At 43.3% G+C, this 23,850-nt stretch overlaps 2 protein-coding genes across 2 annotated transcripts in view; one reads left to right on the plus strand and one right to left on the minus strand.

The window, feature by feature from the left end:
* The window catches only part of ASH1L (ASH1 like histone lysine methyltransferase), an 80,798-nt gene extending 65,450 nt beyond the window's left edge, over positions 1-15,348 (minus strand). Inside the window, exons 1-2 of the mRNA XM_058821794.1 lie at positions 15,214-15,348; positions 843-1,370 (exon numbers count right to left, since the gene is read on the minus strand). Coding sequence (XP_058677777.1) covers positions 843-1,262 — 420 coding nt within the window. The 5' untranslated portion in view covers positions 1,263-1,370; positions 15,214-15,348. The remainder of the gene's footprint in view (positions 1-842; positions 1,371-15,213) is intronic.
* A 2,463-nt stretch (positions 15,349-17,811) lies between these two features.
* DAP3 (death associated protein 3) overlaps positions 17,812-23,850 on the plus strand; it is a 29,908-nt gene continuing 23,869 nt past the window's right edge. The window contains exons 1-3 of the mRNA XM_058821931.1: positions 17,812-17,849; positions 18,750-18,813; positions 20,170-20,215. Of these exons, the coding sequence (XP_058677914.1) occupies positions 20,174-20,215 (42 nt within the window). The 5' untranslated portion in view covers positions 17,812-17,849; positions 18,750-18,813; positions 20,170-20,173. The remainder of the gene's footprint in view (positions 17,850-18,749; positions 18,814-20,169; positions 20,216-23,850) is intronic.

Raw genomic sequence — 23,850 nt, forward strand, 5'->3', positions numbered from 1 at the left:
CAGGCTGGAGAAATGGAAATGCTTCAGCCTTGGGAAGCTCTGGAGCAGGAACGGCCTGCACAGAAAATCCCTGCAAAGGAAGGACTCCAACTTGCAGGGATTCCCTGGATTCCCCTGGCACTACCACACAGGTATATTCTAACCTTAATTACCAAAAAATTTTATGTTTATGGGAAAAAAAAAGAGCAGGCTGTAACCAAACCCTTCAAAAATTCAGCATCTATGCAATTATATTTGTAATCCTTGCCATTTTTCCTGTTTTCCCTATCTGCTCTGATTACATCATGGAGATCAGAAAAACAAATCCTCAAGGCAGGGCTACTTGCTGCTGTTTGGAAAAGCCCTGGCACATCTCTCCAGCCACTGCTTTCCATGCAGTTATCACCAGGCTGGTTTTTAATTCATTTGGAAAAGTTTATTTTACTTTTCAGCCCCTGCCTGAGCAGTGACAGGTGAGACACAGCAAAACAAGTGCTGGTAACAGGTAGGAAAAAATAGAAATTCAAGCACAGCACATCCAGAGCCCCATCTCAAGAGAGACAAGACATCCAAACCTCTCCACTTTGCTACAGAAAAGAGACTAAAAATCTCCCCAGCACTTTTCAGAAATGAACACGGGAATCATCTTCCACTGCTGTTGAAACAACAAATTGGCACACTGTCAAAGAGCATTTTTTCCTCCTAATGGCCACAAAATAAAACCATTTCTAACTCCAGCCACCTCAGTATCAGAGGTTACACAGAAAAGCAGCAGAACACAGCGCTGCAGAGATGAGGAAGCTTTAAAACCCAAGTTTAAATGTACCATGACTTGCAAATGACCCCCCAGCCACAGCACTCACTTGCTTTGAAGGACAGTGCTCGTTCTTCTCCTCCGTCATCTTCCCACTCTTGGGAGCCCTCCGTGGCTGCTTGATGCTGGTTTTTATGGCAGGCCTGCAGACATAATTCTCCAGGTTCTTGGGAGGCTTTTTTGTCCTCTTGGCTTGCAGGCCAATCTTCAGTTTGAGGTTTCCCTCGGAGAAGTTGGTTTCCTTCACGGAGAACTGCTGCTGTGCATCGCCCAGAGCGTCGCTCTTGCCGCTCTCTGCGCTGCCCTCCCTGCTCTTCTTCCTCCCCTCCTCCTCCTCCTTGCTGCAGCCCTCGAGCTCTGCTTCCCCCGTGCCCACCAAGGTGCCAATGTTTGCCACAGAGGGGCTTTTGCCAGCAAACCCTTCAGAATCAGCACCCAAGCCTAACATAGCAGTATTGCGAGGGTCCATCACACAATATTTGCCTTCTGGTGATTTTTGGTTTTTTTTTAGGGAAGATTTACAGAGATCTGTTCCTCAGGAGAGCTGGTCCACCATGGGCAGTCAGCATCTTTCACCCTGTGGGAGGAAAAGATAGAAAGCATTAACTTGGATTTCCTAGCAGAAATTAAATTAATGTGAAATAAAAACAATAGAGAAATATAAAACCAATACATTATTACTATTATTATTATTATTGATAATAATATAAAATCAATATATAATAACATATAAAACCAATATGTATAATATATAAACCAAATATATATAATATATAAAACCAATATATAAATAATACATATAAAACCAATATATAATATATAAAACCAATATATAAATAATATATATAAAACCAATATATAAATAATATCTATAAAACCAATATATAATAATATATAAACCAAATATATATATATATATACCCAAAATTATATATTGGTTTTATAATATATAAACCAAATATATATAATATATAAAACCAATATATAAATAATACATATAAAACCAATATATAATATATAAAACCAATATATAAATAATACATATAAAACCAATATATAATATATAAAACCAATATATAAATAATATATATAAAGTCAATGTATAATAATATATAAAACCAATATATAATAATAAAAAACTAATATATAAATAAAATATATAACCAATATATAAATAATATATATAAAACCAATATATAAATAATATATATAAAACCAATATATAATAATATATAAACCAAATATATATATACCCAAAATTATATATTGGTTTTATAATATATAAACCAAATATATATAATATATAAAACCAATATATAAATAATACATATAAAACCAATATATAATATATAAAACCAATATATAAATAATACATATAAAACCAATATATAATATATAAAACCAATATATAAATAATATATATAAAGTCAATGTATAATAATATATAAAACCAATATATAAATATATAAAACTAATATATAAATAAAATATAAAACCAATATATAAATAATATCTATAAAACCAATATATAAATAAAATATAAAACCAATATATAAATAATATATATAAAACCAATATATAATAATATATAAACCAAATATATATATATATATATATATATATACCCAAAATTATATATTGATTTTATAATATATAAACCAAATATATATAATATATAAAACCAATATATAAATAATACATATAAAACCAATATATAATATATAAAACCAATATATAAATAATACATATAAAACCAATATATAATATATAAAATCAATATATAAATAATATCTATAAAGTCAATGTATAATAATATATAAAACCAATATATAATAATAAAAAACTAATATATAAATAAAATATAAAACCAATATATAAATAATATATATATAACCAATATATAAATAATATATATAAAACCAATATATAATAATATATAAACCAAATATATATATATATATATACCCAAAATTATATATTGGTTTCATAATATATAAACCAAATATATATAATATATAAAACCAATATATAAATAATATATATAAAACCAATGTATAAGAATATATAAATCAAATATATATAATATATAAAGCTAATATATAAATAAAATATAAAACCAATGTGTAAATAATAATATTTACACCAATACGTAAATAATAATATATAATCAATACAGAAATAGTAAGACATATAACCAATATATAAATAATATAAACCAAATTGATATAATAATATACAAAACCAATATTAAGATAGTAACACATAAGACCAATAAATAATATCTAAACCTATATATAATATATAACCCCTATATATAAATAATAATATATAAAGCCTATATATAATAGCTAAAATCGATATATAATACATAAAACCAATATATAATACATAAAACGAGTAAATATTATATATGCAACCAATACATAAATAATATCTAAAACCAATATATAATAATATCTAAAACCAATATATAATATCTAAAACCAATATATAAAGAATACCTACCCCAAATATATAAATAATAATATATAAACCCTATATATAATATATAAAACCAATATATAAATAATATCTACCTAAAATACACAAATAATAATATATAAACCCTATGTATAATATATAAAACCAATATATAAATAATATCTACCTCAAATATATAAGTAATAATATATAAACCCTATATATAATATATAAAACCAATATATAAATAATATCTACCTCAAATATATAAGTAATAATATATAAACCCTATATATAATATATAAAACCAATATAAAAATAAAATAAAATATAAAAATAATAATATATCAGCCCAAGCAATGGTACTTCAGACAAGCACAGCAGCTGATGTTCCAAGACACCAACACTTCCACTCACCTCCTTCAAAACCACAATTTATCTGTGAAACTCTTTTAAATAATAAGTGAAAAATAAAAAGTATGTGATTATTATAATTTCCGAATTATCCACGTGACATTTCAAATGATGGCTACAGATTTTAATATTGAGCATCAAATTAATTTTTTTTATTTATAACCAGAGCCCAGTTAGTCCCAGCCTTGCAGGTTGTGGATTCACTGGGAGAGCTGCAGGCAAATGAAAGCCAGGAGAAAGCACCCAAATCCCAACAATATTCTGGATTTAATTATCTGAGGAACATCATTAATTAATTAATTATCTGGAGGAAAATAATTTCATTCTTTTGCACCAGGAAAGCTGAGCCTGAGCCACGTGGGCATCAGTTTACAAACACAGCACGGAATGCACAGCTCAGGGAGAAGGAATGGGGGAACAGATGCCAAGCCCAAACACTCACACACAGACTGTGCTTCCTGAGGCAGGGCAAGAGGAAAGGCCACACTTCCACCAGCACAGACGCTGACAGGAATAGAAAATTGATTTATTTAGCAGAAAATAATAGAGGGGATCATCTTAACTACAGCAAATTGGAGGCAGCTCTAAGGTTGTGAGGGTGCCCCGGACCCTGAGCTTCCCTCCCTGCCACAGAACAAACCAAACCTGTGCTCCTTGCAGTTTTACATGCTGACAAAAATCCCAAAATCTCCAAATCCCAGAACTGTTTGGGCTTTGAAGATCACCTCATCCCACCCCTGCCAACCTGCACCACCCCAGGTTGCTCCGAACCCCTGGCCTGGAACCCTCCCAGGGATGGGGCACCCTGTGCCAGGGTCTCAGCACAAAGCAATTCCTCCCATCCCGTCCCCAAACCTTTCTAAATTCTCTCTCCATCTTTCTTGCAAGCTCCTGAAAAGTTATTTGTTGTGAGGATGCCCAGACCCTCGTGCACCACTGACCCTGAGCCCTCCCTGCCACAGAACAAACCAAACCCGTGCTCCTTGCAGTTTTACATGCTGACAAAAATCAAAAATCCCAAAATCCCAGAACAGTTTGGGCTTTGAAGATCACCTCATCCCATCCCTGTCACCTTCCACTAGCCCAGCGTGCCCAACGTGTCCTGGAACCCTTCCAGGGATGGGGCACCCTGTGCCAGGGTCTCAGCACAAAGCAATTCCTCCCATCCTGTCCACAAAACTTTCTAAATCCTCTCTCCATCTTTCTTGCAAGCTCCTGAAAAATTATTTGTTGTGAGGATGCCCAGACCCTCGTGCAGCACTGACCCTGAGCTTCCCTCCCTGCCACAGAACAAACCAAAGCCGTGCTCCTTGACAATCAAAAATCCCAAAATCCCAGAACTGTTTGGGCTTTGAAGATCACCTCATCCCACCCTTGCCACCTTCCACCACCCCAGGTTGCTCCAAGTCCTGTCCTGGAACCCTTCCAGGGATGGGGCACCCTGTGCCAGGGTCTCAGCACAAAGCAATTCCTCCCATCCCGTCCACAAACCTTTCTAAATTCTCTCTCCATCTTTCTTACAGGCTCCTGAAAAATTATTTGTTGTGAGGATGCCCAAACCCTCGTGCAGCACTGACCCTGAGCTTCCCTCCCTGCCACAGAACAAACCAAACCTGTGCTCCTTGCAGTTTTACATGCTGACAAAAATCCCAAAATCTCCAAATCCCAGAACTGTTTGGGCTTTGAAGATCACCTCATCCCATCCCTGTCACCTTCCACCACCCCAGGTTGCTCCAAGCCCTGGCCTGGAACCCTCCCAGGGATGGGGCACCCTGTGCCAGGGTCTCAGCACAAAGCAATTCATCCCATCCCGTCCCCAAACCTTTCTAAATTCTCTCTCCATTCTTGCAAGCTCCTGAAAAGTTATTTGTTGTGAGGGCATTCTAAGGAGAAAATGTTGAAATATCTTCAACACTTATCATTTTTGAAATTAAATGGATCAGCAACAGGTCTGAAAAAACCTAAAGTGCATCACAGGGCACCAAACCAGCCTGAATCTTCTGTCCTCGCCTTCCCTACAGTCATGAAATCATTTATTAATTTATTAATTGTGAGCAATGGCATGGGAAGATGTCAGGAGCTCAAAATGAGTTTCAGATCAAGGTCTCAGGGAGCTCAGCGCTTTTCTGGGATTTTTAGCATCCTGGGCAGACAAAAACCTGGGGAAGCAGCAGCAAGGAGCTGGTTTGGGGTGGAGAAAGGACCAGGAATGTGAAAGGTGACACCAAGGCAGCTGCAGGGGACACAGGTTGGGGACAGATGCCAGGATTAGTGGGGACAGAAGAAATGCAGCCAGTCACAAAGCCAGGCTTCCCTGGCTAAGTCCTCAGAGAAAATAAATGTATTTCCATGTGCTCTGTGCACATCATTCATGGGGTTTGTAGCTGCAGCTCTGGATTTCCAGCTCCACACATCCTCAGCAATCAAACCTGCAATTATTACTCATAAGAACAGAGGTAATTAGATAAAATCTCCATTTTACAAGGAGGAAAAAAAGGGTGCAGCAGTGTGACACGGCCACAGAAAGTGAGTCAGGGCAATGTCAGTCCAACAGGATTCACCATGTCACTAAAAATGGATTTTTTCATGTCCATCAATGTGCAAGGAAAAGTGGCCAGCAGGTAAATAACCCTGAGCATTTAAAATGGAAAGCAGAAAGGGAGGCAAATATTAGTGATGGTGTGGAATATTTTTGATGTGGTGATGTTGATATCACCTCCGTTTTAGACTGCAGCTCCTCTCAGAGGATGCAGATTTGTTGCATTAAATTGACATTATTTCCAAGAGTTTCAAACCCCTGACTCATGATGATCCCTCCTCATCCTCTGCTCTCTCCTGGCTTCTTCTGAGGGGGTGAATATTTAATTTCAAATATACGTAATATAATATATAATATATAATATGTGATATAATATATAATATGTAACATAATATACAATATATAATATATAATATGTAATATACGTAATATGTAATATAACATATATAATATACAATATATTATATTATATAATATATATAATATATATTGTATATTATATAATATATATTATACAATATGCAATATATAATATAAATATATAAAATAAATATAAGCAATTTATATAAATAAATTATATTTATAAAGCCTATATATAATTAATAAATTATATAATATATTAATATATTAATAATTAATAAATTATAATTATATTCCATTCTTGTTCTGGATTATCCCTCATCCAAATTGTCAGATTAAATCATGTAATACATTGTAGCTAAGAAATAGTTAATTTATAACACTTATATTCCAAATCCTGTTCTGAATTATCCCTCATCCATGGTGTCAGACAAAGCCATTATAAATATATTGTAGTCAAGAAACAGTTAATTTCTGATTATAATTATATTCCAAGTCTTGTTCTGAATTATGCCTCATCCAAAGTGTCAGATTAAATAATATAATATATTTTATCTAAGAAATAGTTAACTTCTGATTATAATTCCATTCCAAATCTTGTTTTGACTTATCCCCCATGGTGGTGTCAGATTAAAGCATTATATTATATTTTAGTTAAGAAATAGTTAATTTCTGATAATAATTATATTCTAAGTCTTATTTTGACTTATCCCTCATCCATGGTGTCAGATTAAATCACTATAATACACTGTAGTTAAGAAATAGTTAACTTCTGATTATAATTATATTCTAAATCTTGTTCTGAGTTATCCCTCATGGCGGTGTCAGATTAAACCATTATAATATATTGCAGTTAAGAAATAGTTAATTTCTGATTATAACATTTAAATTCCAAGTCTTGTTTTGACTTATCCCTCATCCATAGTGTCAGATTAAACCATATAATATACTGTAGTTAAGAAATAATTAATTTCTGACTATAAATACAACACTTATATTCCAAGTCTTGTTCTGAGTTATCCCTCATGGTGCTGTCAGATTAAACCATTATAATATATTGTAGTTAAGAAATAGTTAACTTCTGATCATAATTCTATTCCAAGTCTTGTTTTGATTTATCCCTCATCCAAAGTGTCAGATTAAACCATTATTAACATATTGTAGTAAAGGAATAGTTAATTTCTGATTATAACATTTATATTCCAAGTCTTGTTCTGAGTTATCCCTCATCCATGGAGTCAGATTAAATCATTATAACACATTGTAGCTAAGAAATAGTTAATTTCTGATTATAATTAAATTCCAAGTTTTGCTCTGAATTATCACCCATCCATGGTGTCAGATTAAACCATTATAATACATTGTGGTTAAGAAATAGTTAATTTCTGATTATAATTATAATCCAAGTCTTGCTCTGAATTATCACCCATCCATGGTGTCAGATTAAACCATTATAATACATTGTGGTTAAGAAATAGTTAATTTCTGATTATAATTATAATCCAAGTCTTGCTCTGAATTATCACCCATCCATGGTGTCAGATTAAACCACTATAATATACTGTAGTTAAGAAATAGTTAATTTCTGATTATATTTATAACACTTCTATTCCAAGTCTTGTTCTGAGTTATCCCTCATGGTGCTGTCAGATTAAAGCATTATAATATATTGTAGTTAAGAAATAGTTAATTTCTGACTATAAATACAACACTTCTATTCCAAGTCTTGTTCTGAATTATCCCTCACCCAAAGTATCAGATTAAATAATATAATATACTGTAGTTAATAAATAGTTAATTTATGATTATAACATTTCTATTCCAAGTCTTGTTTTGACTTATCCCTCATCCATAGTGTCAGATTAAACCATATAATATACTGTAGTTAAGAAATAGTTAATTTCTGACTATAAATACAACACTTCTATTCCAAGTCTTGTTCTGAATTATCCCTCACCCAAAGTATCAGATTAAATAACATAATATACTGTAGTTAAGAAATACTTCATTTATTATTATAACATTTATGTTCCAAGTCTTGTTCTGAGTTATCCCTCATGGCGGTGTCAGATTAAACCATTATAATACATTGTAGTTAAGAAATAGTTAATTTCTGATTATAATTTTAACATCTATGTTGTCTCACCCTTCACATGACACTGAAAAGAAAATAAAAGTTTTTAAAACATCTCTCACTTGCCCCATCTCTAGGTCAGAAGAAAGCCTTACTCTGACAGATGGGATTTAAGGGTAACAAAACTTTTGCTGATTGGAAACCACCCAGTCCCAAATCCCTGCAAGGGCTCTCAAATCACAAACCAGACATGTCCTCACCACCAAGGAAATCACATCAAACTCCTGCCCTCAGCTTCTGCAGATCTCAAATCCCTCCTGAAATTGTTCTTCCCCCAAAAAATCACCTATGAAACATTTACACGTCCATTTTGACACGTGCCACTGGAGCTGAGTGCTGCTCATTAATGATTTCCCTGACGCCTGTTTTAAAATTCCAGCTTTAATTCCTGGAATTCATCTTCATTCCCTTGATATCACATCCCAAGCCCTTTCTGCCCATTGCTGTTCCTCTGCTTTCCCAAAAAGAAAATCCCACATCCCAAATACGTGTCCCCACACCCCCTCAGCAAAATTAACTGAGATTTCCCCCTCTGTTCATTCCTCTGCTGCTTTCCTTGATGAAATCTCATTGTCAAGGCAGATTTGGAAGGTGAAATTTTTTCTTTTGGCTCTTTTCATTGCTTCAGCTCCAAGGGACATGAAAACCAATTGAGCTAAGTGTTAGAAATCCCAAAATATTGCTCCTGACTCTCAGAATATTACTACTGACTCTGTGGCCTCCCACAGTCCCCTCTCAAATCCCTTGTCTTCTTTTCTTTGCTAAGGAAGACAAACCACACTCAAAAAAGTGAAATAAAAAGGGGAATGAACTTTTAAATTATTTATTTACATCACAATCCCTGAACAGGGGAAACAGGAGCTCAAAGCCCTTGGATCACCTGCACAAGCATCCTCAAAATGTTTAAAAATGAAAACATTTCTCAGGAATAAAGTTTCCTGTCCCCTCTCTTCTTTTCTTTGCTAAAGAAGACAAACCACACTCAAAAAAGAGAAATAAAAAGTGAAATAATGTATTTATCTACATCACAATCCCTGAACAGGAGAAACAGGAGCTCAAAGCCCTTGGATCACCTGCACAAGCATCCTCAAAATGTTTAAAAATGAAAACATTTCTCAGGAATAAAGTTCCTCTCCCATCTCAAACTCCTTGTCTTCTTTTCCTTGCTAAGGAATACAAACCACACTCAAAAAAGAGAAATAAAAAGTGGAATAAACCCTTAAAATATTTATCTATATCACAATCCCTGAACAGGGGAAACAGGAGCTCAAAGCCCTTGGATCACCTGCACAAGCATCTTCAAAATGTTTAGAAATAAAAACATTTCTCAGGAATAAAGTTCCTGTCCCCTCTCAGATTCCTTGTCTTCCATTCTTTGCTAAAGAAGACAAAACCACACTAAAAAGTGGAATAAAGCTTTAAAGTATTTCTCTACAATCCCTGAACAGGAGAAACAGGAGCTCAAGGCACCTGCACAAGCATCCTCAAAATGTTTAGAGATGAAAACATTTCTCAGGAATAAAGTTCCTCTCCCATCTCAAACTCCTTGTCCTCTTGTTTTGGATAAAGAAGACAAACCACACTCAAAAAAGGAGAAATAAAAAGTGGAATAAACCCTTAAAATATTTATCTATATCACAATCCCTGAACAGGGGAAACAGGAGCTCAAGGCACCTGCACAAGCATCTTTAAAATGTTTAGAAATGAAAACATTTCTCAGGAATAAAGTTCCTGTCCCCTCTCTTCTTTTCCTTGCTAAGGAATACAAACCACACTCAAAAAAGAGAAATAAAAAGTAGAATAAACCCTTAAAATATTTATCTATATCACAATCCCTGAACAGGAGAAACAGGAGCTCAAGGCCCTTGGATCACCTGCACAAGCATCCTCAAAATGTTTAGAAATAAAAACATTTCTCAGGAATAAAGTTTCCTGTCCCCTCCCAAATTCCTCCTTTTCCTTGCTAAAGAAGACAAAACCACACTAAAAAATGGAATAAAGCTTTAAAGTATTTCTCTACAATCCCTGAACAGGAGAAACAGGAGCTCAAGGCACCTGCACAAGCATCTTTAAAATGTTTAGAGATGAAAACATTTCTCAGGAATAAAGTTCCTCTCCCATCTCAAACTCCTTGTCCTCTTGTTTTGGATAAAGAAGACAAACCACACTCAAAAAAGGAGAAATAAAAAGTGGAATAAACCCTTAAAATATTTATCTATATCACAATCCCTGAACAGGGGAAACAGGAGCTCAAGGCACCTGCACAAGCATCTTTAAAATGTTTAGAAATGAAAACATTTCTCAGGAATAAAGTTCCTGTCCCCTCTCTTCTTTTCCTTGCTAAGGAATACAAACCACACTCAAAAAAGAGAAATAAAAAGTAGAATAAACCCTTAAAATATTTATCTATATCACAATCCCTGAACAGGAGAAACAGGAGCTCAAGGCCCTTGGATCACCTGCACAAGCATCCTCAAAATGTTTAGAAATAAAAACATTTCTCAGGAATAAAGTTTCCTGTCCCCTCCCAAATTCCTCCTTTTCCTTGCTAAAGAAGACAAAACCACACTAAAAAATGGAATAAAGCTTTAAAGTATTTCTCTACAATCCCTGAACAGGAGAAACAGGAGCTCAAGGCACCTGCACAAGCATCTTTAAAATGTTTAGAGATGAAAACATTTCTCAGGAATAAAGTTCCTCTCCCATCTCAAACTCCTTGTCCTCTTGTTTTGGATAAAGAAGACAAACCACACTCAAAAAAGAGAAATAAAAAGTAGAATAAACCCTTAAAATATTTATCTATATCACAATTCCTGTACAGGAGAAACAGGAGCTCAAAGCCCTTGGATCACCTGCACAAGCATCCTCAAAATGTTTAGAAATGAAAACATTTCTCAGGAATAAAGTTCCTGTCCCCTCTCTTCTTTTCTTTGCTAAAGAAGACAAACCACACTCAGAAAAGAGAAATAAAAAATGAAATCATGTATTTATCTACATCACAATCCCTGAACAGGGGAAACAGGAGCTCAAAGCCCTTGGATCACCTGCACAAGCATCCTGAAAATATTTAGAAATAAAAACATTTCTCAGGAATCAAGTTTGCCTGACAGGAGGTAACAAATCAAACACTTCCCAACCAGAAGCTGCTGGGTTTTTATTTCTGACAGACAGAAATCCCAGGGGAGCTGTCCTGTCAGGAAGAATATTGCACAGGAGCAGAGGAAAGCTCAGGGAAAACACCTGGAACAGGACACAGATATTTTTTTGGGGCTGAAAAGCAGAGGATAGATCCAAAAACACCCTGGAAAAATGTTCCAAAGGGAGGAAAATTGGGAAGCAGATCTCAGAGTTTCTCCTGATTTTTAAGCTGGCCTCAGGTTTAATCACAAGGCTGGATTTGGAGGTGCAGGGTGATTCTGTTGGTTCCTTATTCATACGGAAATAAAGGCAAAATTGCTAAAATCTGCATAAAAATCTGTGTGGAGCAAAGTTCCTCCACCCTCAGGCTGTGAGTGCCAACATCAGTGAGGGAAAAGCAGTTTGGGAATTCTCCTAAAATGTGATCCCAGCTGTACAGGGCGAGGCAGGAGGTGTCTCCACACCCAGGGGATTTTTCTGGATAAAATCCATTTATTTCTACCCATCCTGTAAAAGATAAGGGTCACAACAAACCAGAACTTCCCTTTTAAATCCTCTGGTTATTCCCAAGCCACCTGTGCACAGGTAAGGGATAAACACAGATTTTGCTTTCTCAGAACAATCACAAAAAGTCTCATGACTGACTTTTTTCCCTTTGGAAGCTGGAGATGGGAGGGGGAGAAGATGGCCACAACCGCAATTAAACTAAATTAATTTAATTTTAAAACAGCCAACAATCCCATAGAAAACAACATCTATTTAAAAATAACTTTAATTCAGTGACTCCATGTGCTATTGCCACTTTTCACTTGTCACAACAGCACTGCCATTTTTACCAATATGTCTGTCTCTTCCACCAAGGAAAAAACTTTTTATATCCTTTTTTATATCCTTTTTATATCCTTCAGGAGACTTTAAACTTTTGAAAACAGCTTCAAAAAAAAAAAAAAAAAAGCTTCTTCTGGAAATTGTAACTCAAATTTTGTCACTGGTTATCATCACTCAAACCTTTTTAGGAGACTGCAGCAATGAATTCAAGCCCAAAAAGAAACTGTGGTAATTTTGTCTTTTAAACCAAGATGTTTCAGACTTAGAGCCGTTTCAAATGATAAAAAAGAAAAGGAAAGCATCTCTTTTATACTCTCAGGCAGCTGAGAAAAGCTTTGGGTAAGAACACTCCTCAAGAACTCAAGCAGGCAGACAGATGATGATTTTAGAGCCCATCTCTCCCCATATGTTCAAGCAGCTGCCAGAATTTCCCTGCTTCCCACAGAGGCACCAGGGATGATCCCAAGGTTCTCAGGGTGACCACAGGATTCACCCCTGGAAAACAAGTGCAGGTGGAATTTGAATTACTTAGCCAGGAGGACAGCTGAAACAAATCAGGGAAAAAGGGGCTGGAAATGAAAATTGAGGAGATTTGAAGGGATGGGGGTGAAGCCACAGGTTCTGTCCCTGCTCCCAGAGCTGCCAGGGATGATCCCAAGATGAGCACAGGATTCACCCCAAACCCCTGGAAAACAAGTGCAGGTGGAATTTAGAATACTTAGCAAGGAGGATAGGGGAAACAAAGCAGGGGAAAAGGGGCTGAAAATTAAAATTGAGATTTGATGGGATGGGGGCAAAGCCACAGGTTCTGTCCCTGCTCCCAGCAGGTCCAGGGATGATCCCAAGGCTCTCAAGGAATTGAAATGACTTAGCAAGGAGGATAGGGGAAACAAAGCAGGGAAAAGGGGCTGGAAATGAAAATTGAGGAGATTTGAAGGGATGGGGGTGAAGCCACAGGTTCTGTCCCTGCTCCCAGCAGGTCCAGGGATGATCCCAAGGTTCTCAGGATGACCACAGGATTCACCCCTGGAAAACAAGTGCAGGTGGAATTTAAAATACTTAGCAAGGAGGATAGGGGAAACAAAGCAGGGGAAAAGGGGCTGAAAATGAAAATTGAGGAGATTTGATGGGATGGGGGCGAAGCCACAGGTTCTGTCCCTGCTCCCAGAGCTGCCAGGGATGATCCCAAGATGAGCACAGGATTCACCCCAAACCCCTGGAAAACAAGTGCAGGTGGAATTTAAAATACTTAGCAAGGAGGATAGCTTAAAGAAAGCAGGGAAAAGGGGCTGGAAATGAAAATTGAGATTTGAAGGGATGGGGGTGAAGCCACAGGTTCTGTCCCTGCTCCCAGCAGGTCCAGGGATGATCCCAAGGTTCTCAAGATGACCACAGGATTCACCCCTGGAAAACAGGTGGAATTTGAATTACTTAGCAAGGAGGATAGGGGAAACAAAGCAGGGGAAAAGGGGCTGGAAATGAAAATTGAGGAGATTTGATGGGATGGGGGCGAAGCCACAGGTTCTGTCCCTGCTCCCAGCAGCTCCAGTTTTCCCCAGTGGCTCTGACAACACAGAAAGTGAATTCGTGTCCCCAGGCCATGGGATGGAAACCCACATTCCAGGCAGCTTCCAGCTCCCTGCTCCATAATTAACAGCGTGCAGAACCACAAACCAAGGGCCAAAGCAGGAGTTAGGAAGTCAAGAGACCAAGGAAGAGAGGGACAAGGATGGGAACACGTTTTGGATTTTAATGGGAAACGCCAAGATAAGGTTCAACCACCTGAACCCAAATCACCGCCAATAAAGCTAAAACAGGATTTAAAACGCGATGAAATAATAAATAAAACGGAATAAACCTCAGAAGTAGCATTTTGGACAAGGAAGATCACAAAGTCTACAAGGCACCGACCCAACAAACCAACCAATATCCCAAAAAACCCCCAAAGACCCCAAACCACCACATCAATATTTGGCAGCGAGATCCGCCCGTCACTCGGGGCCGGACCGCGCCGTGCCCGGGGAAACTTCGGGGATGCGCAGCCCGGGGCACGGCCCCGCTCCGCAGGGAACCGGGACCCACGAGGGGCCCCCGGGGCCGCCCCCGGTGCCACCGGAGCCGCCGGGCCCGGCCGAGCGCGGCTCCCGCAGCCCCGCCGCTGTCAGCGGGCCCGGCCGCCAGCGGGGATCCCCCGCCCCTCGCCGCGGTGCCTGTCAGGGCTCCCCGGTGCCTCCCGGTGCCTCCCGGTGCGGGGACTCCCCGGGCCACCCCCGGCCGCCGGGGACGCCCCGCGCCGCTCCCGCTCCGGTTCCACGCCGCGCTCCGGGCCCTGCCGGGGATCCCCCCCCGCCGCCGCCCCCAGGGATCCCCCGCCCTCAGCGGGGATCCCCCGCGGCCGCCGCCGCGGCCGGAGCGGGGCTGCGGAGCGCGGGGGATACCGGGGAGATGCGGGGGGGGTGCGAGGCGGCCCCGCGGCGGAGCCCAGCGCGCCTCCCCTCCCCCCGGGCCGCGGGCCTGAGGCGGTCCCAGTCCCCGCCCGCTCCTCACCGTGTCAGCGGCAGCGCGGCCGGGGCCGAGCACGGGCTGCTCCGCGCCGCATCCCCGCGGCCGCCCGGGCGCGGACGGGGCCGGGGCGGGACCGGGACCGAGCGGCCGCCGCGGCGGGGCCTGAGCCGAGCGAGGCGGCGGAACCAAAATGGCGGCGGCTCCTGCTCCGCCGCGAGCGAGCGCACGGCCACGCCCCCGCCGCCGGACACGCCCCCTCCGCGCCCGGCCACGCCCCCAGCGCGGCCACACCCCCGCAGGGCAGAGGGCGTGACGGCCACGCCCAGTGTTGACCACGCCCCGAAATATGTAAACATGTCCTTAAGCCACGCCCCTCATTATTCAGGTCACGCCCACCGGGAAAAGGGGTCGGGAAAGGGAAAAAAGGGAAAAGGAGGGGAAGGAAAAAGGGGGAAGGAAAAGGGGAATTTTTGCCCCAAAATGATGCAGGTGGTTTTTTCATCCCCAAAGCCATCTTTGCCTGAATGCCACACCCACGCGCTTGCCGGTTGTGGGTTGTTAAAGTCTTTGAGTGAATGTGGAATCGTGGGATCTTCATGGGTTGGGATGGACCTTGAAAGGTATTTAAGGCACAACCTTCCTGCCCTGGGCAGAGACATCTCCCACTAGTCCAGATCACTCGAGGCTTGTCCAGCCCGACCTTGGACACTTCCAGGGATCCAGGGGCAGCCTCTGCCGGGGCTCCCCACCCTCACAGGGAGGAATTTCTTCCTAACAGGTGACCTCACTTTTCCCTCTGTCAATTTGTACCCATTACCTCTTGTTCTATCACTACAGTTCCTGATGAAGAGACCTTCTCCACCTTCCTGGAGCCCCTTTTAGATCCTGCTCTTCTCCAGGCTGAATATTCCCAACTTCCCCAGCCCTTTTATTGACATTGTTGTCCCCACTAGAATTCCTCCAACAATTCCATATCCTTCATATTTTGGGAATGATGCTCACAATATCTGGGAATTTCTACAGCCATTTGTAATTTCGGTTAAATAGTGTTTTGTTCAGTGAAATAATGTTTTATTTAGCTAAATAATGTTTTATTTGCTGCCAGAAATAGGAGAAATTAATTTAAAATATATTTTTAAGCATATTTTAAAGCACACATATTAAGCAATATGTATATGTATATGTATATGTATACGTATACATAAAATCCAAATGAACAAAACTCCCTGGGACTAAACAGCAAAAAGAAATGTGAATTCTTTGCAGAAGCAGAGACTTAAGTTGTCAATACCTGAAAGCCTGGCAGTGAAACCATGAACAGCAAATTGCTCCTGCACTACGCATGCAAAATTCAATCCTGAGGACCCAGATGACCCCTCAGAAATGAAAAACAGCCTGTCCCCGAGCCAGCACTGTGACCTGGAGGCCAAGAAGGCCAACAAAATACTGGGCTGGGTGAGGAAGAGCATTCCCAGCAGGTCAGGGAGTGCTGCAGGCAGTGCTGACCCTCTGCAGGGCTGTGCCCAGCTCTGGCACCCTCACACAGCAGGGACAGGGAGCTCCTGCAGGTGACGAAGATGCTGAAGGGCCTGGAGGGTCCCTGCCCAGGAAAGGCTGAGGGAGCTGGGGCTGCTCAGCCTGGAGAGGAGCCCCAGGGAGAGGGGCCTCAGCCCTGGGTGTGACTGGGTGTCCCTGTGTGTCTCTGAGTGTCCCTGTATGTCCCTGGGTGTTCCTGTTTGTTTCTGGGTGTTCCCAGGTGTCCCTGGGTGTCTCTGGGTGCTCCTGGCTGTCCCTGTAAGTCCCTGGTTGTCCCTGGGTGTCCCTGTCTGTCTGTGAATGTCCCTGAATGTCTCTGAGTGTCCCAGGGTGTCCCCAGGTGTCCTGTGTGTGTCCCTGGCTGTCTCTGAATGTACCTGAGTTTCCCTGTCTGTCCCCAGGTGTCCCTGTGTCTGTCCCAGTCTGTCCCTGTGTCTGTCCCAGTCTGTCCCAGTCCATCCCAGTGAGCAGAGGTCAGAGCAGCCCCAGGCTCTGCTCCAGGCCCAGCAAAGGCCCCAGAGCCACGGGCAGGGCCTGAGCCCAGGAGCTGCCCCTGCCCAGGAGGCAGAACTGCTGCCCTGGGCAGTGCCCAGCCCTGAGCAGAGCCCAGAGAGGCTGTGGGGGCTCCGTGCCTGGGGATCCCAGACCCACCTGGAGCAGCCCTGGGGTGTCCCTGTTTAGGGACCCCAGACCCACCTGGAGCAGCCCTGAGCCCTGGGGTGTCCCTGTTTAGGTACCCCAGAGCCACCTGGAGCAGCCCTGAGCCCTGGGGTGTCCCTGTTTAGGTACCCCAGAGCCACCTGGTCCCAAATCTGTGCCCTGGGGTGTCCCTGCCCTCACACAGCGATGCCCCTCGATGCGCCCCACAGCGCTCCCTCCCATCCGCCCCATCCCAGCGCTCTGATTTCATTTCCCCATTCCTGCAAACCTTCCCACGAACCCGCTGTGTCCCTGCCGAACGCGGCGCGGAGGGATGAAATTAATTAAATCAATTAACAGCGCTCCCTCAGAAACACCGGCAGCGAGGCCACGCCCGTGACCACGCCCACGCGACCACGCCCTTCGTGACCACGCCTCTTTTGTCCCTCAGCACTTCCCGTAGCGGCGCCGTCACCGCGGCGGGAGCGGCCCCGGCGGGCCCGGTGAGTGCGGGGACACCGTGAGGGCACCGTGAGGGCACCGCGGCCCCTTCGGTCACACCGCGGCTCCCTCAGGGCTCGGCCGCGCTCTCCCTCTCCCCCCGGAGCTGCACCCGAACGGCCGCGCCGCTCCGGCCCCCGGCGTGACCGGGAGTGGGGAGCGGAGCCCGGCGGGCAGCACGTGGGGGACACCGGGGGGACCGGGCCGCGCTCGGTTGGTTTTGTTTGATTGGGACAAACGCGGCGTTCTGGTGGCTGTAAAGGCACCTTTGGGGTGCGTTGTTTGTAATTTTAATGGTTAAGCCACGGAAATCCACGCGTGGCGCTCCCGGTGCTCTCCCGGTGCACCGGGGCTGTTCTAACCCGGCCCCGGTGCGCTCAGGGCCGTGATTTCCGTTCCTTCCCCCGGTACTGAGCCCTAAAGCTGCGCTGGTCGCTCAGGGATTCTGTCAGAATTTGACAGAATTCTGTCAGAATGCCCAAAATTAACCGCGGGTTTTAAAGGAGCCAGCAGCAAATTTAAAAAAAAAAAAATCAAATTAAAAAAAAAAATCAAATTAAAAAAAATCAAATTAAAAAAAAATCAAGTATTCATGTAATTCGGGATTTGTGACTCCTTCATTTTCCTGGCTGTGTCTGGGCAAGAAGATTTCCCATCCCTGCTTTCTTTGCAGCTAAAATTGCTGTGAAATCAATGGGATCTGCAGGATTTCTCCTTGCTGTGCACCACCAAAATTCCCTTTTTGCTCACTGCTGAAATAGCAGGACTGGGATTTTACTTTTTTTTCCCCGTGTTTATTTGAGCTGGAGGAATGAAAATTCAAATTTAGAGCGTTCACAGCCTGCCCTGTGGGGTTGTTTTCCTGCTCCCTGCAGTAACAGTGCAAATGTTCTTTTGTGCAGGTGAACCAGCTTGGTTTGCTCACCAATTCCACCGAGGCAGCAGCTCCTGCTGAGCAAAATTCAGGTAATTAATTCTCCCTCTGGATGCAAATTACTGCACCCAAGAATTCTCAAAGCACCATAGGCAATATCAGGTTTTTCTCATTGGAAGGTTCTGGGAAAAAGTCCCTGATAAAGGGGGTTTAAAAAAAAATTATTTTCCATTAAACTATTTATTTTCTGTTAAGCTATTCCATTAAAATTTTCAAATTTAATTTTCAAATTAAAAAAAATCTAAAATTTTTAATGTATAATTATTTATATTTTATTATTATTATTATTATCATCATTATCATTATAATTTCATTTTTTATTATTATTATTATCATCATAATCATCGTTATCGTTATAATTTCATTTTATTAATAGCTTTTCCTAAGCAAGTGGTGCTGATCACCAGTCTGTGCTATTGCAGAGCATTACACTGTTTATTCTCTGTTAAACTATTCCATTAAAAATTTTAAAATTTAATTTTAAATTTTTTAAAATGTCAAATTTTAAAATTTAAAACTATATGTAATTTTTATTTTAATGGTATGCTATATTATTATAGTTGTTGTTGTTCTTATATTTTATTATTATTATATTTTATTATTATTTCATTTTATTAATAGCTTTTCCTAAGCAAGCAGTGCTGATCACCAGTCTGTGTTATTGCAGAGCATTAAACTATTTATTCTCTGTTAAACTATTCCATTAAAAATTTTAAAATTTAATTTTAAATTTTTAAAAATGTCAAATTTTAAAATTTAAAACTATCTGTAATTTTTATTTTAATGGTATGCTATATTATTATTATTGTTGTTGTTATTATATTTTATTATTATTATATTTTATTATTATTTCATTTTATTAATAGCTTTTCCTAAGCAAGTGGTGCTGATCACCAGTCTGTGCTATTGCAGAGCATTAAACTATTTATTCTCTGTTAAACTATTCCATTAAAATCTTAAAATTTAATTCTAAATGTTTTTAAATTTCAATTTTTTTAAATTCAAAACTATTTGTAATTTTTATTTTAATGGCACGGCAGCATTATTGTTATTATTACTATATTACTATTATTATTACTATTATAATTATAACTATTATTATATTTTATTATTATTACATTTTGTTATTATTGAATTTCATTATTATTATTAAATTTTATTATTATTATTTCATTTTATTAATAGCTTTTCCTAAGCAAGTGGTGCTGACCACCACTCTGTGTTACTGCAGAGCACCTGACACTTGCTCTGAATTATTTCTGTGCTTTGTCATGAAGGTCTTTCAACACAAACAGTTCTCTCTCAGCATAAAACAATCAGAATATTATCATAATTATCATAAAATTAAAAAAAAAAACAAACTAAAATATCCACTTTTGTTCCTGCAGGAAAATGCTGAGGAGCCTGAAAGGACTCGTGTGCCATTTTCTGAAGGTAAGCCCTGTAAGAGCCTGGTGCCATTTCCAATATTTCTGATTTCCAGTGGCCTGCAATGACAATTTTCAGCACAGAAAATGAGTGAATTCCCATTGTGGCCTGAGGAAAGAGCAGCTCCAGCATTCCCCCATTTCCCTGAGGGGTCTGGAGAGGCAGAGCCTGCCTGGAGCCAGTTCTGAGATCCTGCACCTTCCATTCAGGTGTTTCTCAGGAAAAATGGTTATTCCACAGCTCTGCGTGGCTGGGATGTCCAGAGGAACAGCCCAGCAGCCTTGCACAGATGCTGTGGGAAGGGTTTTGCCAAAAATCACAGAATTTTGGGATATTCCCAGCTGGAAGAATCCTGGCCCTGCAATCCCCCCTCGTGCTGGGATCTCCCAATGCCCTGGAGCTTTGGCAGCCTTGGGGCTGTGCCCAGCACCCTCTGGGACAAAAACCTTTTCTTTTTTTTTCCATTTTCTGAACCAAAAATGGCTCAGTGCTTTGGGTGGGTGTGGTGATGCGCTCTTCCCCAGCTCACAGCATCCCTGTGCCATCCAAGAGCCTCCTTAAACCCTAAACAGCAGCAGGAGCCCATGGAGCAGGCCTGGAATATTTTCCTGATGGAGAAGAGCTCCAGCTGTGTGGTTTGCTGCTGCCTTTTCCAGGCTTTTCCCCTCCAGCACAGCCAGGTGGCTGCAGCTGTGGCTGTGCTGTGCTTCCCTTCCTGGGCAGGCTGTGGGAACAGCCCAGAATTCCTGGGACATTGGGAACAGCCCAGAATTCCCAGAGATTCCTGGGACATCAGGAACAACCCGGGATAGCCAGAGATCCCCGGGACATCAGGGACAGCCTGGGATTCCTGAGCCCAGGAGCCCTGGGACATTTGGAGCAGCCCAGGATTCCCCAGCCTGGGATCCCTGGAAGGTGCAGGACCAGCCTGGGATCTGTGGAACACGAAGGAAGAGCCTGGGATGTGTGGGACATTGGGAGCAGCCCAGCATTCCCAGAGATCCCCGGGACACCAGGAACAGCCCAGGATCCCTGGAAGATGCAGGACCAGCCTGGGATCCGTGGGACATGAAGGAAGAGCCCAGGATCCATGGGACAAGTGGGACCAGCCCGGCATTCCCAGAGATCCCTGAGACATTGGGACCAGCTTGGGATCCCTGGAAGATGCAGGACCAGCCTGGGATCCGTGGGACAAGTGGGACCAGCCTGGCATTTCCCGAGTTTTTCATTTCCAGGGATCCCAGCATTTCCAGCCTGGGATCCCTGGATCATGCAGGAGCAGCCTGGCATTCCCCAGCCCCGGGGTCCTGGGAACAGGGGACACCAGCCCGGGATCCCTGGAAGATGTGGGGACAGCCCAGGATCTCTGGAACATGGGGGACCAGCCCAGCATTCCCAGAGCTTGGGATCCCTGGATCATGCAGGAACAGCCCGGGATTTGTGGGACTTTGGGAACAGCCTGGGGTGAAACATGCTGGACCAGCCCGGGATTCCTGAGCCTGGGATCCTTGGGACATCAGGAACAGCCTGAGATCCATGGCACATGAGGGAACAGCCCAGCATTCCCGAGCCCGGGACCCCTGGAACATGTGGGAGCAGCCTGGGACCCCTGGAACATGTGGGAGCAGCCTGGGACCCCTGGAAGATGCGGAACCAGCCCGGAATCTATGGAACATGAAGGAAGAGCCCAGCATCCGTGGGACAAGCGGAACCAGAGCCAGAATTCCCAGAGCCTGGAATCCCTGGAAGGTGCAGGAGCAGCCCAGCATCCCTGGAAGGTGCAGGAGCAGCCCAGCATTCCCAGAGCCCTGGATCCCTGGGACATCGGGAACAGCCCAGGATCCCCAGAGGATGCAGGAGCAGCCCGGCATTCCCCAGCCCAGGGTCCTTGGAACATGGGGGACCAGCCCAGAACCCCTGGATCGTGCAGGACCATCCCGGGATCCCTGGAAGATACAGGAACAACCCGGGATCCGTGGAACATGAGGGAGCAGCCCGGGATCCCCGGGAAGGTGTGGGAACAGCCCAGGATCCCTGGAACATGGGGACCAGCCCGGCATTCCCAAAGCCCGGGATCCCCGAAGATGTGGGAGGAGCCCGGATCCTTTGATCATGCAGGAACAGCTCGGGATCAGTGGGACAAGCAGGAAGAGCCCGGTATTCACCAGCCCGGGCTCCCTGGAAAGTGCAGGAGCAGCCCAGGATCCCTGGAAAGTGCAGGAGCAGCCCAGGATCCCTGGAAGGTGCGGGAGCAGCCCAGGATCCCTGGATGATGCGGGAACATCCCTGGAAGGTGCAGGAGCAGCTCAGGATCCCTGGAAGGTGCAGGAGCAGCCCGGCATTCCCAGAGCCCTGGATCCGTGGGACATCAGGAACAGCTGGGGATCCCTGGGATATTGGGACCAGCGCGGCATTCCCAGAGCCCGGGGTCCTTGGAACGTGAGGGAAGAGTCTGGAATCCCTTGGAAGGTTTGGGAGCAGCCCGGGATCCCTGGAAGATGCTGGACCAGCCCAGTATCTGTGGGAGATGTGGGACTAGCCCGACATTCCCAGAGCTCGAGATGCATGGGATATCGGGAACAGCCTGGGATCCCTGGAAGATGCGGGACCAGCCCAGGATCCGTGGAACATGAAGGAAGAGCCCGGGATCCGAGGGACAAGTGGGACCAGCCCGGCATTCCTGAGCTCAGGATCCCTGGGACATCGGGAGCAGCCAGGCATTCCCGGAGATCCCTGGAAGATGTGGGAACAGCCCGGGATTCGTGGGACATTCGGGACCAGCCCGGCATTCCCCAGCCCGGGGTCCTTGGAACTTGTGGGACCAGACCGGGATCCCTGGATCGGGCGGGACCAGCCCAGGATCCGTGGAACATGAAGGAACAGCCCGGGATCTGAGGGACAAGTGGAACCAGCCTCGCATTCCCAGAGCCCGGGATCCGTGGGACATGCGGGAACAGCCCGGGATCCCTGGATCGTGCGGGAACAGCTTGGAATCCCGGGAAGATGCAGAACAGCCCGGCATTCCCAGAGCCCGAGATCCCGGGAAGATGCGGGAACAGCTCGGGGTTCCCGGGAGATGCAGGAGCAGCGCGATCCCCGAAGATTCGGGACCAGCCGGGTATTCCCCAGCCCGGGATCTGTGAAACGTGCGGGAGCAGCGCGGGATCCCGGGAAGATGCGGGAACAGCCCGGGATCCCGGGAAGATGCGGGAACAGCCCGGGATCCCCGGGAAGATGCGGGAACATCCCGGGATCCCAAGAAAATGCGGGAACATCCCGGGATCCCCGGGAAGATGCGGGAACAGCCCGGGAAGGTGCAGGAACAGCCCGGGATCCCGGGAAGATGCGGGAAAAGCCCGGGATCCCCGGGAAGATGCGGGAAAAGCCCGGGATCCCGAGAAAATGCGGGAAAAGCCCGGGATCCCCGGCAAGATGCGGGAACACCCCGGGAAGATGCGGGAACAGCCCGGGATCCCCCGGGAAGATGCGGGAACAGCCCGGGATCCCCGGGAAGATGCGGGAAAAGCCCGGGATCCCCGGGAAGATGCGGGAAAAGCCCGGGATCCCGAGAAAATGCGGGAAAAGCCCGGGATCCCCGGGAAGATGCGGGAACACCCCGGGAAGATGCGGGAAAAGCCCGG

This window comes from Ammospiza caudacuta, chromosome 30 (assembly GCF_027887145.1).
Source record: "Ammospiza caudacuta isolate bAmmCau1 chromosome 30, bAmmCau1.pri, whole genome shotgun sequence".
Classification (NCBI taxonomy): Eukaryota; Metazoa; Chordata; class Aves; order Passeriformes; family Passerellidae; genus Ammospiza; species Ammospiza caudacuta.